Source organism: Theropithecus gelada, chromosome 4, assembly GCF_003255815.1.
Source record: "Theropithecus gelada isolate Dixy chromosome 4, Tgel_1.0, whole genome shotgun sequence".
NCBI lineage: Eukaryota > Metazoa > Chordata > Mammalia > Primates > Cercopithecidae > Theropithecus > Theropithecus gelada.
The window spans coordinates 88,620,513-88,638,398 of NC_037671.1; the positions used below are offsets into that span (position 1 = coordinate 88,620,513).

Consider the following 17,886-nt stretch of genomic DNA (forward strand, 5'->3'; position numbering starts at 1 on the left):
AAAAAAAGAGGCCCAGTGTGGTGGCTCACACCTGTAGTCCCAGCACTTTGGGAGGCCAAGGCGGGCGGATCATGAGGTCAAGAGATCGAGACCATCCCAACTAGAACAATGAAATCTTGTCTTCACTAAAAATACAAAAATTAGCTGGGCACAGTGGCATGCGCCTGTGGTCTCAGCTACTCAGGAGGCTGAGGCAGGAGAATAGCTTGTTCCTGGGAGGAGGAGACTGCAGCGAGCAGAGATCACACCACTGCACTCCAGCCTGGGAGACAGAGCAAGACTCCATCTCAAAAAAAAAAAAAGATAGATGTTATTAAAAATTTCCTGTGTATAATGTAAAATGCTTTTAAATCTGGGTGGTAGATATGAGTATTCACTATAAAAGTCATCAAACTTTTCCATATGTTTGAAAGTTTTCTCAATAAAACATTCTTCCTTTTTTGAGATGCAGTCTCATTCTGTTGCCAAGGCTGGAGTACAATGGCACGATCTCAGCTCACTGCAACCTCCATCTCCCAGGTTCAAGCGATTCTGCTGCCTCAGCCTCCCGTGTAGCTAGGATTACAGGCACCTGCCACCACACCCCGCTAATTTTTGTATTTTGAATGGAGACGGGGTTTTGCTATATTGGCCAGGCTGGTCTCGAACTCTTGACCTCAGGTGATCCACCTGCCTTGGCCTCCCAAAGTGCTGGGATTACAGGCATAAGCCACCACGCCCAGCCAATAAAACATTCCTAAAAGACACTCAGCCAATTCTTAATCATAAGGGACAGTGACACTAAAGAAATCTAGAGGCATTTCCAAACCTCTGGATTGGCCAAACTCTGAAAAACTTATGTTAAAACAAGTAAGCATACACATACACAGGTAACCCTCTGCAAGTAAGAATAAAGGCATAAGATACCAAAATGCTAATAATGACTGAATGGGGAATAGTGGATTTTTATTCTCCATGGTAGTTTTCTGTTCCTTCTTACTTTTCTTTAGTTAAAATGCATTATTTCAGTAAAAATTTTTCTTATATATTTCAATAGATCAGAGGCACAACTGAAAAGGTCCAAGATTGGACTTCATCCCAGAGTGCAGTAACAGAATCCTGAAGAGGCTGGGGACCTTACTTTCTTCCAGCTGATAACACATCGAGTCTTCCGGGGCAAAAGATGAAGGACAGAAGCAATGATGGGAATCAGTCACATTAATATTGATCATATAAGGCCAAGAAAGAGGATCGTTAAGCTGATCCTCTCTAATTCTCACAGTGAACATCCTTAAAGGCTTCATAATAGTAGTCTTATCCCCTCACAGTCTATATTTGGTCTCTATGGCAACAACAAATCTTACCTGAGTGAATCTGTTAAGGAAAGACCTGGGCAAGCCTTTTCTCCCACCTCCTTGTCTAAAGGGATTCTGACACCCAAAAATCTTCGTCTTTTCATGCTGCACTTGAAAGCTCATTCCTAACTCAGGTACATAGATTTCTCCTCGGTGGTCAAAACAAGCATTGAGTCCTTCCAATACAGACTGAGAAGCCAGGTTAAGCTATTTAAAGAAGAAAGTACATATATTTATCTCAAATATGTTGTACAACTGAAACAAAAAGCAGGGAAATGATATGAAGCAAAAAAAGCTAGAGTTATCTTCAGAAAGGGAATTTCAAACAATATTGATAACCTTCTATATTTTAGGCTGAGTTATGAGTTGGTTTGTCTTCATTCTATTATTTTGTTTTTGAGACAGGATTTCACTCTGTTACCCAGGTTGGAGTGCAGTGGCACAATCACAGCTCGCTGCAACCTCCACCTCCAGGGCTCAGGAGATCCTCCACCTCTGCCCGCTGCATAGCTGTGGCCACAGGTGTGCACCACCACACCCAGTTAATTCTTTTTTTTTGGTAGAGCCAAGGTCACGCTATGTTGTCCAGGATGGTCTCAAACTCCTGGGCTCAAGTAATTCTCCATCCTTTGTTTCCCAATGTTAGAATTATAGGCATGAGCCACTGTACCTGGTCCAATTCTATTATTCTTTATTTCCCATGTACGTTAAAGAGATTTTGGCTGGTATCTTACATAGATACACACACACACACACACACACACACACATATCAATAATGTTTAAACTGAATAAATGCTCAAATTAAATTTTAAAGTTAAAAATCTTCTCAAAAGTTAAACTGTATCAATTATACGTACCTATATTAACCTACTCTGTAAGTAATAACTTGCAGAAAACCTTGCAAATACACAGATATTTCATTTTCACAATCTGAGTTTTTAAGATGTGTAACAGAAATTAGCCAGGCATGGTGGCTCACGCTTGTAATCCCAGCACTTTAGAAGGCCAAGGCAGGTGGATCACTTAAGGCCAGGAGTTCAAGACCAGCCGGGCCAACATGGCAAAACCCTGTCTCTACTAAAAATACAAAACTTAGGCATTGTGGCGCATGCCTGTAATCCCAGTTACTCAAGTGGCTGAGGCAGGAGATTCACGATTCACGTGAACCTGGGAGGAGGTTACAGTGAGCCGAGAACCCACCACCGCACGCCAGCCTGAGTGGCAGACCGAGACTCTGCCTAAAAAAAAAAAAGAAAAAGAAAAAGATGTGTAACACTAATTGTAGAGAACAGATAAGGTTTGCTAACTTTTTAAATACTTTCCCATCTCAAACACTGAACAAAATATCCAACGGGTTTCAAGGTCAGGATATAAAAGGAGTCAATACAGCTGATTTCCACCAATTTTGTAAACAAGAACAATTACAAGCGGCTCTTGGGCCAGGATGAAAAGACCTGAATGTAGGTCTTCAGATGAGCAGTTCAGAGCTCAGGGATGGAAAGCATGTGTGGTTTGTTGGTAACACAGAAAAACGAGATTGGGAAAATACAAGTTAATAAAATGCAAATGGACAAAAATCAGAGCATACTATATTAGAATTTCAAGTGTCATGTTTACATATGCACCACAAAGCACAAACAGCTCTGTATATTCCCAAACAGAAGGCCGCTGTTAAGTGTGTTTATAAATCTAGAATGTCTTGCAGTCCCTGAATGCAATTCCACTAAATACACAATTCCACTAAATACTAAGTATGGTCAGTAGCCTTCAGCTTTAAAACTAGGCGTTCTCTTTTCCTGGCTAATATATATTCTGTCAGACAACTTGTTTAAAAAAAAATCTGAAAAAAGGAAAAAAATTCCCCTTCCTTGTTATCCCAAGAATAAAAGGCAGAAAGCAGCTCAGCAGACAGAAGTCCTGCAGCACCCTCTCTGATGACTGGACCCAGGAATCTGAGCCTGGGGGACCTGTTGCAACCTGTGTCCAAAGTCTCACCTGTGACATGTACATCACTCTAATCATTTCAGCTCCCACAAATACTTCTAGCCTTTTCCTGAATATTGTATACCCCAAAATGACCCAGCTCCATATCTCTAGCTGTCAGAGATTCAGTATTTATCATGTCTCATGCTCTGTTCTTTCTTCTGATAATTTACCCAATATGCACATATAACTGATCGTTTCCTCATTTTGGTAGGTCATTTTGTATGTCTTTTCTTAGTTTCTCTGGTGCACTAATAAAACATGAAGTGGTTGACACTACTTGTAAAATGCCTCTAAAATAAATGCAAAAACAGCAAGCCTGTCAGAGACTAAACTAGTGACGATGCAGTTTTCCTCTGAAGGGTAACTTTAACCAGTGGGAGAGTTTGTAGGTTTTATATACAGGAGCCCCTTTTTGTGTATTCTGCCAACTGACCTTCCTTATTCTTAAAGGAAACTACAGAGGATCTTTTCTTTTTTTTTTTTTTTTTTGAGACGGAGTCTCGCGGAGAAAAGTCATCAGCAGGATCTTCCACTGAGAAATGGATTGTGAAATGGAACTGTGAAAGGATGACTACTCCTTACACACATGATCACCATCTTGAGCATGACAAACAGGCTCCTCACCTCATCCAACACCACCCAATGGCCTGCCTTCAAAGCTGCCAGTAAGGGGCCATCACGCCAGGCAAACTCTCCTCCCTTGCCACCTTCAACAGGGAGATCTGCTCCAAACAGGTCTGTGATGTCCTTTGAAAGGGGAAGAAATGGAGAAAAGCCAATATTACTTTAAAAATCAACTAGATTCTAACCCCTAAATCTGAAATGATAAACACTTTGGGCTGGCATCACTACTCTTCCTTTCTACACCCAAGACAGAACTAACCAATCCCAGCCCTCTTTACCAGGAGCCCAAACATGCCCCAAGAACTTTCCCAACATGCTCCATATATTAATCAATTTGACCTGGTGCTCTAGATTAACAGTTCTCAACATTGGCTGTACTTGGAATTTAATTGACGGGCTTAAAAAGAAAAGAAAGCGGCCGGGCGCGGTGGCTCAAGCCTGTAATCCCAGCACTTTGGGAGGCCGAGATGGGTGGATCACGAGGTCAGGAGATCGAGACCATCCTGGCTAACACGGTGAAACCCCATCTCTACTAAAAAATACAAAAAACTAGCCGGGCGAGGTGGCGGGCGCCTGTAGTCCCAGCTACTCGGGAGGCTGAGGCAGGAGAATGGCGTAAACCCAGCAGGTGGAGCTTGCAGTGAGCTGAGATACGGCCATTGCACCCCAGCCTGGGCGACAGAGCAAGACTCCGTCTCAAAAAAAAAAAAAAAGAAAAGAAAGCAAAACTCCATTCCAAAGGAGTCTCAATTTGTCATCTGTACCATATTTTCCTTAGATTGTTAAAAGTCATTTTATTTCTACTACTTTTTTAAAAAAATTTAAGCAAAAATTAAGTGGGGTTATATTACAATAAATACCAAAGTGGATAATTCTCTCTCAAAAGAGAATTAGAATAAAGCATCCAGAGAGAATTAATATTATAGGTGTCAGCAATGAACAAATCCAAAGAAGATTTAGTTTGGAAGGTCATGTTGCTGTGGTTTTTACTATGATATGAAATATCTGAGGATACAGGCCGGGCGCCATGGCTTATGCCTGTAATCCCAACACTTTGGGAGGCCAAGGCAGGTGGATCATTTGACATAAGGAGTTTGAGACCAGCCTAGCCAACATGGTGAAACCCTGTCTCTACTAAAAATACAAAAATTAGCCAGGTGTGGTGGCGGACACCTGTAATCCCAGCGATTAGGGAGAGTGAGGCAGGAGAACTGCGCCACTGCACTCCAGCCTGGGCAACAGAACGAGATTCTGTCTCAAAAAAACAAAAAAAAGAAAAGAAATATTTGAGGATACTGATAATGTAACCATTTCTGATTAGGAAACTATAAATTGACACAGACATTACTATCTATAGCTATCTCCATCAGCTGTAGGATGACCGAGCTTACCGTTTGCTCTGACAAGTTGATTCTAACAAGGGTATTTCCTGAAGCCTTCGCTAATGCTCCCACCAAACTTGTCTTGCCAACACCAGGGGAACCCTCTAGGAGAATGGGTTTCTTCAGTTTGGTAGCTCTTAAGAGCCTCTGTGCATTCATAGCAGTGGTCCCTGCACTGAGTGCATAGTCTGCAATATTATTCCTGTGTAGGACAGGTCCTTAAGTGGAGAAAAGCAAAGCCACTTATAAGCAGGACACCACCAAATCATATGTACACATCAACTCAAGATTTTAAAATTCTACCACATGGGCTATCAGTTAGTGAAGTACCATTTGCAGTGAAAATGTTCAATCCCTATTTCAATATTTCCCCACTTTTAGATCCATAAAATGCTTTAAAGGAACAGCCAATAGCATGTTTTCTTCAACTGTGCCTACTACACAGATCTCTCCATCTCCTATACACATACATGTACATAGGTACATAAGTCTAATTGCAAACGCACACCTCTCCTTTCACAACCTACACCCTGAATCTCTATATGTACTTGTACAATTTACCTTCATAGTTACTTTCCTAAAAACCAAGTGTAGGCCGGGCGCGGTGGCTCAAGCCTGTAATCCCAGCACTTTGGGAGGCCGAGACGGGCGGATCACGAGGTCAGGAGATCGAGACCATCCTGGCTAATGCAGTGAAACCCCGTCTCTACTAAAAATACAAAAAAAAAAAAAAAAAAACCAAGTGTAAGCTAGGTGTATGGGCCACATGGTTCCACATAATCAATTTCATCCAATGTTTTTGGCCACCAAAACAATTCAGACTACGTCCTTAACTCATAAGTTAACTGATATGCAGGACTAATAATGGTCTTGCAAGAGTTAACATTTGTGCCACTTTCTCTTGGAAGAAATTTTTGTTTTGTTTTCGTTGTTGTTTTTGTACACCAGTTTAAAGAGAGTGAGGCTAGGAAAACATTTATTACCTCACCCTTACCACCCCAGTTCTAGGCCACTAGCATATATCTCCTACACAGGAGCACTGAATCCTATGATGGCAGCTTAGAGAAGGGATTTGATGGTTAGATAATACAGCCCATTAGGGATGAAGAGGGAATACTGCTAAGGAGAGATGGAGCTCTGAGGAGAGGGGAAAGGGCAATGGAATCTGGACTGGTTATGTTCACCACTGAAACCCTAGTAAATTGCCACTGCAACTCCATATATTTCAGGCATTCATCAATTATTAATGTAGAGAGGATGGTGGGACAAGAAACAGAAGACCCTGCTATGGAAACAACATCCTGAAAAAATAGGAGCACCTTAGAAGTAGCTAATCTAACTGCCTCATTTAAATCTTTGGTAGAGGCAATCTAGATAGAGAGGAAGAATTAGAACACAAACCCACTATCTCCTACACTACTGCATTTCCTATTTAATCATTCACTTATCCATCAGAAATTTTCTGAGTGCCTATGACTATGAGGCTAAATGTCAGATGCCAGGGACTGGATCAGGAATGACACATTACCAGCCTTCAAAGATTCACAAAACCTGTTTCTTTAAAAGATGATGAGGTTCTACAGCTAAGATACATTATAGGCTAAATAGGTCTTTGCAAGCCACTTAAAAGTGTATTCTCAACCTTAGCAAAGTTTAGAGCTCTACTACAGGAAAGTTCCTAATGTGGGAACCAACTAATAAAAAAATAAGCACTGTATAAATCTATTTATAGATTGAAGTCTCTATTTCCCTCTATTTTTACATGCCAGTTATGTATTTTGAACCATTCCCACAATTATGGTTATTCCCAAGTCAGAATCTAACTCAGTTAGTGCAAACATAATCATGAGTATTACACATTAAAACTAAGTCACAATAAAAGCCAAGTATCTATGATCTATAGAAAAGGAAAATCGGTTTTTTAAAAATCATTCTTACCCCTTGGTATAAAAAATGGATGAATTCCCCAAAGGTTATCTATTCCAGTGAATTCTTTGGCCTTCATTCTGTCATAAATCTTCAATTCATTTTTCTGATATTCTGTAAGTCGTACAATCTTGGCAAGCCTCTTGATTAGAAATTTCAGACATTCTTTTCGTGCCAAAAGGGCTGTACCAAACCCAGAGGAAGTTACCCCTAAAAGACAGAGGATCACTCCATGAAGCAATAGGACACCACCAAGCTTCACCACCATTCAGCAGGAGGTCTGGCACAGGTTCCTGGAAAAAAGGGGCCTCAGCAAAACTGCAGCCTAAATGTGATTTCTAGTATAAGCAGTTCTAAGAAAGAAGTCTAACACCCATCCTCCACAATCTATGGATTATCAATTAAGCAGCAGATCATTCAGTAAAACACTCTAGACACTCAATGATAAATCAGCCTAGATACAGTACCTAATACGGCACTAGTAACCATTTTGATTTATATTTCAAATCTTCATGGCTGAAAAACCAGAACATAGTGATTTTTATGACATTAAAATAAACTTAAAATATTCAGGCCCATTATCAAAAAATGACTGCGCACGTTAAAAATTGGCCAGTGCTTCTATTCACAATAGCAAAGGCTTGGAACCAATCCGAATGCCCATCAGTGATAGACAGGATAAAGAAAATGTGGCATATATACAGCATGGAATACTACGCAGTCATAAAAAAGAATGGGTTCATGTCCTTTACAGGGTCATAGATGAGGCTGGAAACCGTCATCCTCAAAAAACTAACACAGGAACAGAAAATCAAACACCACATGTTCTCACTCATAAGTGGGAGTTGAACAATGAGAACACATGGACACAGGGAGGCGAACATCACACACCGGGGCCTGTCAGGGGATGGGGGGCAAGGGGAGGGAGAGCATTAGGACAAATACCTAATGCATGAGGAGCTTAAAACCTAGATGACATGTTGATATATATCAACTTATGTATACATATGTATCCTTATACTTATGTATACTTATGTAACAAACCGGCATATTCAGTTTCTCTTCAAATAATCTGATCTTTTATTCTTTAATTCATAGTAACCCCACCTTTTCCTTTTTCTCCTTTTTGCCTTTGTTAAAGGCCCAGGCACGCCACAATACCAGGCGTTATCAACACCAGTTCACATTCCTTTCCTAATTTAAAAAAAAAAACTAACTTTCTAACTCATTATAAACACCCCTTCCCCTTCCTCTCCACTTTCTTTTACATGCCCACCTTATCTAAAAAAATTCAAATGTCTAGCCAATCAAAATTAGTTTAAGTTATACAACCCAATCCCGGTCAATAAAAGAAAAATACAAAAACAAAACTTGCGTCAAAAAAAAAAAAAGGCTCTCGTGCCCTTTGTTTAAGTGTACTCTCGTGGCAACTGGCCAAAAAAATACCCCTCTGCACAAAAATAAAACTGCTTTGCTAAAAAGCCTTTGTTCAATGTCTTTAAAATTTTAAGCTTTATTCCTAATACTTAATTTTAAGCTTTATCCCAGAACTTAATAAAGTTTAAAAAAAAAAAAAAAAAGCCAGTGCTTTAGAAGCAAAGACATTTCAACAGCCTTTACTCTACTCATAATCACCACTTCATGTTTGTTAAGTACCTGGTCTACCAGCTTTGAGAAATTGCAGCGTATCTTGTGTGCCAACCACTCTTCAAAGAGTACAAACAAAAGGAAAGCCATTCTGAGTTTTGGAAATGTTCTGCGAAGTGATTCGGTAAAATAGCTGGGTCAGAGGCCTGGGCGTGCTCCATTTCCTATGCCCCTCTATCCGAGCCCCTTGTCCCCACCAGCTACCAGACAACATACCTGAACCTATTCCATCTATGTACACCAGGCATGCAGCATGGACAAAAGACGTCACAGTGGAGATGGTCTCTGTCCTTTTCGAAGCAGCTTCCTCCCCCATTTTGTTCATGAAGTTAACCCAGGACAGGATGTCTCTGATACTGACCACGCACTTTCTGCCAAACTCTTGGTGGGTCAGCCAGTCAATGAAATCCAGCATCACTTCAGGTATGTCAGACCCTAAACACAAGAAACAAAAAAGCATTTGCTGTTAGCGGGAGATCCTAGAACAACAGTTCATAACCTGGGGCACACAGGTGGCCTAAAAGGGGTCTTTGCTCCTTCTAAGCAAAGTTCTGTGAATGTACATGAATGCTTTTTCTAACAAAAGCAGTCTGCAGCTTTGATCAAATTCTGAAAGGATTCATCAATAGCAGTCCATCCCTATCCAAAGAACAAAACAAAACTTTGGGAGTTACAGTTTTAGACACTGACCTGAAAACCGCCCAAAGAAATATTCATTTGATTTGAGTTAGGACACAGTTTTGAACTTCCATCACAATTATTTTAGAAAATATGCAGGCCGGGCGCGGTGGCTCAAGCCTGTAATCCCAGCACTTTGGGAGGCCGAGGCGGGCGGATCACGAGGTCAGGAGATCGAGACCATCCTGGCTAACATGGTGAAACCCCGTCTCTACTAAAAATACAAAAAACTAGCCGGGTGTGGTGGCGGGCGCCTGTAGTCCCAGCTACTCGGAGGCTGAGGCAGGAGAATGGCCTGAACCTGGGAGGCGGAGCTTGCAGTGAGCCGAGATCGCGCCACTGCACTCCAGCCTGGGTGACACAGCGCGAGACTCCGTCTCAAAAAAAAAAAAAAAAAAAGAAAATATGCAAATTTTACATCTTATAATTTTACTTGTATTTTAAATAAATGTATTTTTTTCCATTTAATGTAATAAAGAATGTCATCTTTTCAATGCCATTCATTCAAGTTTTTTTTGTTGTTTTTTTTTTATATCTATGCAGCAATCAGAATTCAGCAAATTAGGGGGGTTCACAAATTTTGTTTCATGAATCAAGTTGAATATTCTAATTATCACAATTTCCTATCAGATAATACTTGTCTCGAAATAAAGAAAATACTTTAGTACATATAGAGTCAAAGCAATCCCAATTAAATTGAGTGGAGTACTTTACAAAATGTCTTAAGTCAATAGTAGACATTTATCTATAAAGTATGAATACCAAAGAATATTTTAAAAAGAAAGAAAAGATTAGAAGGAAGCACTGCTATAATATAAAGCACAGCAATAGCCTCCAAAGCTACATATATTGTGAATTAGAAGAAATGTAATGGGTTGGAAGAATACTGGTAACAACAACAAAAAAAAACTCTTTAAAAAGAGCTTAAGGCCAGGCATGGTGGCTCACACCTGTAATCCCAGCACTTCGGGAGGCCGAGATGGGCAGATCACGAGGTTAGGAGATCAAGACCATCCTGGCAAACATAATAAAACCCTGTCTCTACCAAAAATACAAAAAAATTAGCCGGAGGTGGTGGCGGACACCTGTAGTCCCAGCTACTCAGGAGGCTGAGGCATGAATCTGGGAGGCGGAGCTTGTAGTGAGCCAAGATCGTGCCAATGCACTCCAGCCCGGGCGACATAGCAAGACTCCATCTCAAAAAATAAAAACAAAAAAAAAGCTTAAAATGACAAAGCAAGGGGGAAATTTCAATAACAATGAGGAAAGAAATTAAATGCTATTTCAACTAGACAGTAAATACCAGTACTTAGATTCACACTTCAGAGAAGAATAAATTCAAGGTAAATTTAAAAAAAAAAGAAAATGAAAAAATTAATCCATTAATAGAAATTAAATTATGATCATTTAAGAAATAAGATCATCAGAGATAATAAATAGGTTCACATATGTATTTTTAGTTCACATATGTATTTTTAGAACAAATATGAAAAGGTAACAGAATATTAAAACCTATGATAAATGTAATGAAGAGTATCACCCCAAAAGACATAATTAATACCAAATGCAAAATGATTCATTTATTAAAAATAAAGGCTGGGTACGGTGGCTCATACCTGTAATACCAGCACTTTGAGAGGCCAAGGCGGGCAGATCATTGGAGGCCAGGAGTTCAAAACCACCCTGGCCAATATGGTGAAAACCCGTCTCTACTAAAAATACAAAAATTAGCTGGACATGGTGGCACGTGCCTGTAGTCTCAGCTACTTGGGTAGCTGAGGCACGAGAATTGCTTGAACCTGGGAGGCAGAGGTTGCAGTGAGCCGAGATGGCACCACTACATTCCAGCCTGGGCGACAGAGTGAGACTGTGTCTCAAAAAAATAAAAATAAAACACAAACAATGTTCCATGTCACTAATAACAAAAGACAAAGAAATTTTAAACCTCCGCTAAACTAAAAAGGATAAAATAATGGATTTTACTGTATTTTTTAAAATGAGGCCAGGCACCATGGCTCATATCTATAATTCCAGTTCAAGACCAGCCTGGCCAATATGGCAAAACCCTGTCTCCACAAAATACACAAAAATTAGCTGGCCACGGAGGTGCACACCTGTAGTTCCAGCTACTTGGCAGGCTGAGGTGGGACGATGGTTTGAGCCTGGAAGGCAGAGCTTGCAGTGAGTCGATATTGTGCCACTGTACTCCAGCCTGGATGACACAGCCAGACCTTGTCTCAAAGGAAGAAGGGAAAAAAAAAAAAAAAAGAGAGAGAGAGAGAGAGAGAGAGAGAAAACTCCCTGATGGAGGGACTGTGGCAAGCAGGCACATTCACTACGTTGCTGGCAGTGTTGTGAACGATACCATCTTTCTGGAGAGCAATCTGACCTTATCTAAGGAGAACTATACAGTTTCTTATCTCTACTTTTAGAATATAACACAAGGAAGTCATTATAAATGATAGTTGTTTTTTGGTTTTTTGTTTTGTTTTTTTTTTTGAGATGGAGTCCCACGCTATTGCCCAGGCTGGGGTGAAGTGGCATGATCTCGGCTCACAGCAACCTCCACCTCTCGGGTTCAAGCGATTCTCCTGCCTCAGCCTCCTGAGTAGCTGGGACTACAGGCACGTGCCACAACGCCCAGCTAATTTTTGTATTTTTAGTAGAGACAGGGTTTCACCATGTTGGCGAGGATAGTCTCGATCTCTTGACCTCGTGATCCACCCGCCTGGGCCTCCCAAAGTGCTGGGATTACAGGTGTGAGCCACCGTGCCCGGCCGATAGCTGTTTTAATGAAACAGAATGGTTCATTAAAGTATTGGTTAATGTACTAAATATTGGTAACATTATACCAATGTAACACAGAAGTACTGTTTACAAAAGTTTGAGATTGTAAAAAGCAGTTTATGTGCCTTTCACAGATCAATTTTTTTTTAAACACATCAATTTCTCAGAATCTTTTCTTTTTTTTTTTTTTTTTTTTTTTTAAAGAGACGGGGTCTCACTCTGTTGCCAGGCTGGAGTGCAATGGTATAATCATGGTTCACTGTAATCTTAAACTCCTAGGCTCAAGGGATTCTCCCACCTTGGCTTCTTGAGTAGCTAAGATTATAGGCACGTACTATCATGCCTGGCTTTTAGAATCTTTTGTTTTGTTCATACTATGAATATATGGATAATACTATTACAGAGATTTGTGAACTAAAAATACTAGAGAAATTAAGTAGAAGAGTGGTATTTATATACTCATTAAGATAATACAATAAGTATAAGTACTACAATTAGGATCAGAATTCAATTTAGAAGGACACTGTTAGTTAAAATATTAAATTCGGCTGGGCACGGTGGCTCACGCCTATAATCCCAGCACTTTGGGAGCCAAAGGCGGGCAGATCACGAGGTCAAGAGATCGAGACCATCCTTGCCAACAAGGTGAAGCTCCGTCTCTACTAAAAATACAAAAATTAGCTGGGCATTGTGGCACACGCCTGTAGTCCCAGCTACTCGGGAGGCTGAGGCAAGAGAATCGCTTGAACCCGGGAAGCGGAGGTTGCAGTGAGCCAAGATTGCACCATTGCTCTCTGGCCTGGTGACAGAGCAAGACTGTGTCTCAAAAAAATAAATAAATTCATCAAATCTTAACTATCTTTAAAGAAAATCTAAAAACAAAAAGCTATGTCTAGTTTCCTGTTTTATATTTCACAATTTTTTAAAGAAGTTTTTATGTGTGCCTTCCTGATCTATTTCTAGAAAATACAACTGTGGGCCGGGCGCGGTGGCTCAACCCTGTAATCCCAGCACTTTGGGAGGCCGAGGCGGGTGGATCACGAGGTCAGGAGATTGAGACCATCCTGGCTAACATGGTGAAACCCCGTCTCTACTAAAAAAATACAAAAAACTAGCCGGGCGTGGTGGCGGGCGCCTGTAGTCCCAGCTACTCGGAGGCTGAGGCAGGAGAATGGCGTAAACCCGGGAGGCGGAGCTTGCAGTGAGCCGAGATCGCACCACTGCACTCCAGCCTGGGTGACACAGCGAGACTCCGTCTCAAAAAAAAAAAAAAAATACAACTGTGAATTATTAAGCCACTTCCCTTATTCACCATGCTCCCTTCAAGGTCTCTAATGCCTCCCTGGGAAGTCTGCTGCTGTGTAGCCTAGAAAGCCTGGAGTAAACAAGTTCCTTAAGGACAAGGTGTGGGGCTCAGAGGTAAGTCCTCAGGGCTCCCATGCTTGCATGGAGCACACTGGTGATGCAGCAAGCATTGTCATGACAGCAGTTGAACCCTCTGTCATTCTTATCACAATCCAAATAACAAAGGAATAAGCATAGCCCATAGGAGATGAAGAGGTAACTTCCTGAAGGAATCCAGCTCCAACACAGAGCCAAAAGATAAATCACGCTTGATTAACGATTTCTGTCTTCAGGCCTGCTCTGGCCTTCTGGCTCCTGCCTATAGTTTCCAGCACTTAGTGAGGGCAAAGCAGGCGGGTCACTTGAGCCCAGGAGTTCCAGACCAGCCTGAGCAACATGGTGAAACCCCATCTCTTAAGAAAACACAAAAATTAGCCTGTCTTGGTAGTGCATGCCTACAGTGCCACGTACTCAGGAGGCTGAGACAGGAGAATCACTTGGGCCCAGGAGGTCAAGACTGCTGTGAGCCATGATTCCACCACTGCACTCCAGCCTGGGTGACAGAGACCTTGTCTTCCCCGAACCCCCCCCACAAAAAAGTTTGTATTATACTCCTTTTACTGGCATTCTCACAATAAATGTGCCATTGCAAACAGCACACAAGAGTTATGGGTTCTGAGTTCTGAGGCTCTGAGCCTGGACCTTGGACCAACATTAGTGGCATCACCTAAGGGGAGGCCTTGTTAGGCAAATTCTCTGCCCCTGCTGATTGAGAAACACTGGGTGTGGGGCCCTGCAAGCTGCATTTCAACAAGCCCTTCAAATGAGTCTGACAACTAACTACAGGCTTAGTCAGTTCTTGTGCCACTGGGTGACTGTGATATTGGTAAAGACTGTAGAGAAAAAAGGAAGTTCAACAAGGCATGGGGAATTCTGGCCATTCAAGCAGCAGTGTGTATACTTATAAATGTGGCAGTTCACCGTGGGCCATTCTTAAAAAGAAGTCTTTGCTCAGATGACTAAAGAGTCAGTGGTCCCTAAAACACCACAGGTGAGAATGGGTTCCATGCAGATTAGATGCTCTCCACAGCTACTCTACTCATTTTTGAAAATGTGCAGAAGGGCACCTTTAAAAAGCTGAACATAGCCACGAATTCCAATTTCAAAGAAGCAGATATCTTTTTTAAAATTCTTTAAGAATATAAAAAATGATCCAAAAAACTATGTATTTAGTCTTGGAACCAGATCTGGGTTCTAAATTTATTCCATTGAATGTCTAAGATAAATATGCAGACATCAAACCAATACAGGCTTCAAAAACAAAAAGAACCACATAGTAAGAGTGTTGACTCTTATTGGATATTTTAAATTGTTAATTCTAAGTTATAGATATTAATCTATTTTCCTCAGGCTTGAGATTTTTCATAACAAAAATTATTTATTTATTTTGAGATGGAGTCTGTCGCCCAGACTGGAGTGCAACGGTGCGATCTTGGCTCACTGCAACCTCCACTTCCTGGGTTCAAGCGATTCTCCTGCCTCAGCCTCCCAAGTAGCTGGGATTACAGGTACCCGCCACCACGCCCAGCTAATTTTTGTATTTTTAGTAGAGATGGGGTTTCACCATGTTGGCCAGGCTGGCCTCCAACTCCTGACCTCAGGTGATCCGCCCACCTTGGTCTCCCAAAGTGCTGGGATTACAGGTGTGAGCCACCATACCTCGACAAAAAAATTTTTAAATAAAGTGAAAGAATAACATATTCATATATGACAACTAAAGAAATGCAGCTGGAATTCTACAGCCATTGTGTCAAGTGGTAATGATGAAAATATGAAGATGGGACACTTTAACAGAAGATAACAGAAAAATACCATATTCTCCTTGTCTACTTTGTTTCATTTATTTATCTCCTTTCTTCTTACAACACGCCATACACATACAGGGCTAATGTCCTGTAAGAGATCCCTCAACTCCCAACACAAACCCTGCTGTGATCCAATACTACCATCACCACCTGCAAACTCTCACCTTTAGGATCTATTCTGCCCAGACACAATCCTGGACGAAGATTATGATTGATTATCTGAATTAAATCTTCACGGCTTGTGCTTTGAGGGCACCATATTTCTGTAAACCGGTTTCTTAAGGCAGGAGACAGCTATAAGAAACACAAAACTCCAACGTGAATTTTTAAAACTATAAGGAAAGCTGTAAAACAAGTCTTGAAAGAATGTTAGCTGTTAAGTCCAGCAAATACTACACACTTTTTATTATTATTATTATTTCTACTATCAGATATAATTAATTGAAGACGTACTTTGTCTTGGTTCCTTACATTCCATGACACCTTCCAGTATCATTATCACTTTCTTAATAGACATGGTCCACAGGCCTTACAGACTAAGTAGTGGAAGCAGGATTCCAGCCAGTCTCAGTCAAATCTGAACTCTTCCCCTTAAGTAAAGATTCTTCCTTTTACTTTACCTTTACTTTGCATCAGGTACATAAATAATACTTCAGAGAAAATAAATACCTCTCTTCCCACAGAGAAGGGCAGTCTGATATAGGAGGAACAAAGTTCTTTTATGTGGCTCAAAGGGAGTGTGATTTTAAAAAGTATATATTCTACCTCTTAAAGAACTAGAAATTGTTTAGCCACTCCAGTCTTAGGGCCTTAGCCCCTGTAGATTCCTTTTCCCTCCACAAGGTCAGTTAACACTATTCACAAATGTTTGCAAAGCCCCATAAGCATCATTACTGGTTTGTCTGATTACTTTGTTATTACTTTCCTTTTACTTGATGATCATCTATCTGAGAGATCATATCTCTGTCTACCACAGAGACCTGGGAATAAAGAATACGTGTGTGTACATTATCAGTATCCTAGACAACCAGTACCTCTGGCGTCCAGCATCCTACCTTGCTCTGCTTGTTAGGCATGCAAAACTAAAAAGTAACTTTCCTTTGGGTAAAAGTCAGCAAGCATTTACTTAAGGAAAACAAGATAATCTGACAGCCAAGCTAATATACACAAACTTGAAATCAGACCTCTCTGTGGCATTTCTACTTGCTCAGAAGCCAGTTTTTGTATTTTGAATGTGATGTATTTTATTCCCTCTTTTCAGAGCATATCTTGAAGCACAGAGACAATCTTTCATCTTATGATACTGAGGAAACCTAGGCCCAAAATATCATTTCAGCTACTCACCAAATTACCAACACTCTAATTGCCCTATTTAAGATCAACCCCTCTGTTTCTTCTCATCATCCCTGACCTGTTACACCACTCTCTTCCTAACTTTAATAGATCGGGATCCAACACATAGTGTTGACTTCTCTACTGAAAGGTTTCTTGAGCCGGAAACCAACAAGGTTGTTGGTTCCCGAATATATCTGAACACAACCCTCTGAACATAGGAAGTACCCTCTGCCCTTTACTTTACCAGCAGTCCGAAAGTGACACATATAACCCTTACGAGAACAAATAAGCTCCATCTACAAACCAGAAGAGGTTCCTGGTTGTGACTTTTTTGTCACTTTAAAACCACTCATGAAAGCAGAGGTGTGTTTAAGAAAGTGGACTCTAAAAACAGAGGTTACATTTATATTTCAGATCCAACTTTTCTCATCCATAAAACTACAATAATAACTTTCTTGCAGAGCTCCTGTGAGCTTTCTCAGGGTAACATATGTAAAGGGTTAGGTAAAGTGACTGTAACAATGACATTTCAGGCACATACACAAAGTGAGATATCAAATAAGGAGATATTTGTGTCAGAATTGTTTTCTAACCCAATAATTATTTTAAAATATTTTTGGGTTTTTAAACTTTTACCCAGTTTTTACCTAACATAAAATTCCAAATCCATTATTACATACTATATTTACAAGTACCAGTAAGCTGAGGTCAAAAACTAGGAAGAAAATGTGCATCAGAAAAGTTTTACCTCCTTTTTTCCAAAGTCACCCCCAGGGTTCATGGTTGCTAGAATACGAAATTTTTTCCCAGCAGTCAACAGCTCTACTTCACTATCCTTGTCCTCTGGACTGCCTTTTTCAGCTAATACCAGAGACTTTTCTACTTCAAGGACACTAAAAGAAAAATTGAAGAACAGTGAAAAGGGCTTATACAATCTTTCTATTTTACAGTCTTCAATGCTCTCTAAAAGAAAAAA

General features: G+C 40.6%; 1 protein-coding gene across 2 annotated transcripts in view; it reads right to left on the reverse strand.

Annotated features, from left to right (window-relative positions):
* Positions 1-17,886, reverse strand: part of MDN1 (midasin AAA ATPase 1) — a 185,658-nt gene that overhangs the window by 82,197 nt on the left and 85,575 nt on the right. For both annotated transcript variants that reach the window (XM_025384538.1, XM_025384537.1), the window contains exons 32-38: positions 17,659-17,803; positions 15,740-15,869; positions 9,118-9,336; positions 7,267-7,464; positions 5,338-5,546; positions 3,947-4,069; positions 1,344-1,541 (exon numbers count right to left, since the gene is read on the reverse strand). In XM_025384538.1, the coding sequence (XP_025240323.1) occupies positions 1,344-1,541; positions 3,947-4,069; positions 5,338-5,546; positions 7,267-7,464; positions 9,118-9,336; positions 15,740-15,869; positions 17,659-17,803 (1,222 nt within the window). The remainder of the gene's footprint in view (positions 1-1,343; positions 1,542-3,946; positions 4,070-5,337; positions 5,547-7,266; positions 7,465-9,117; positions 9,337-15,739; positions 15,870-17,658; positions 17,804-17,886) is intronic.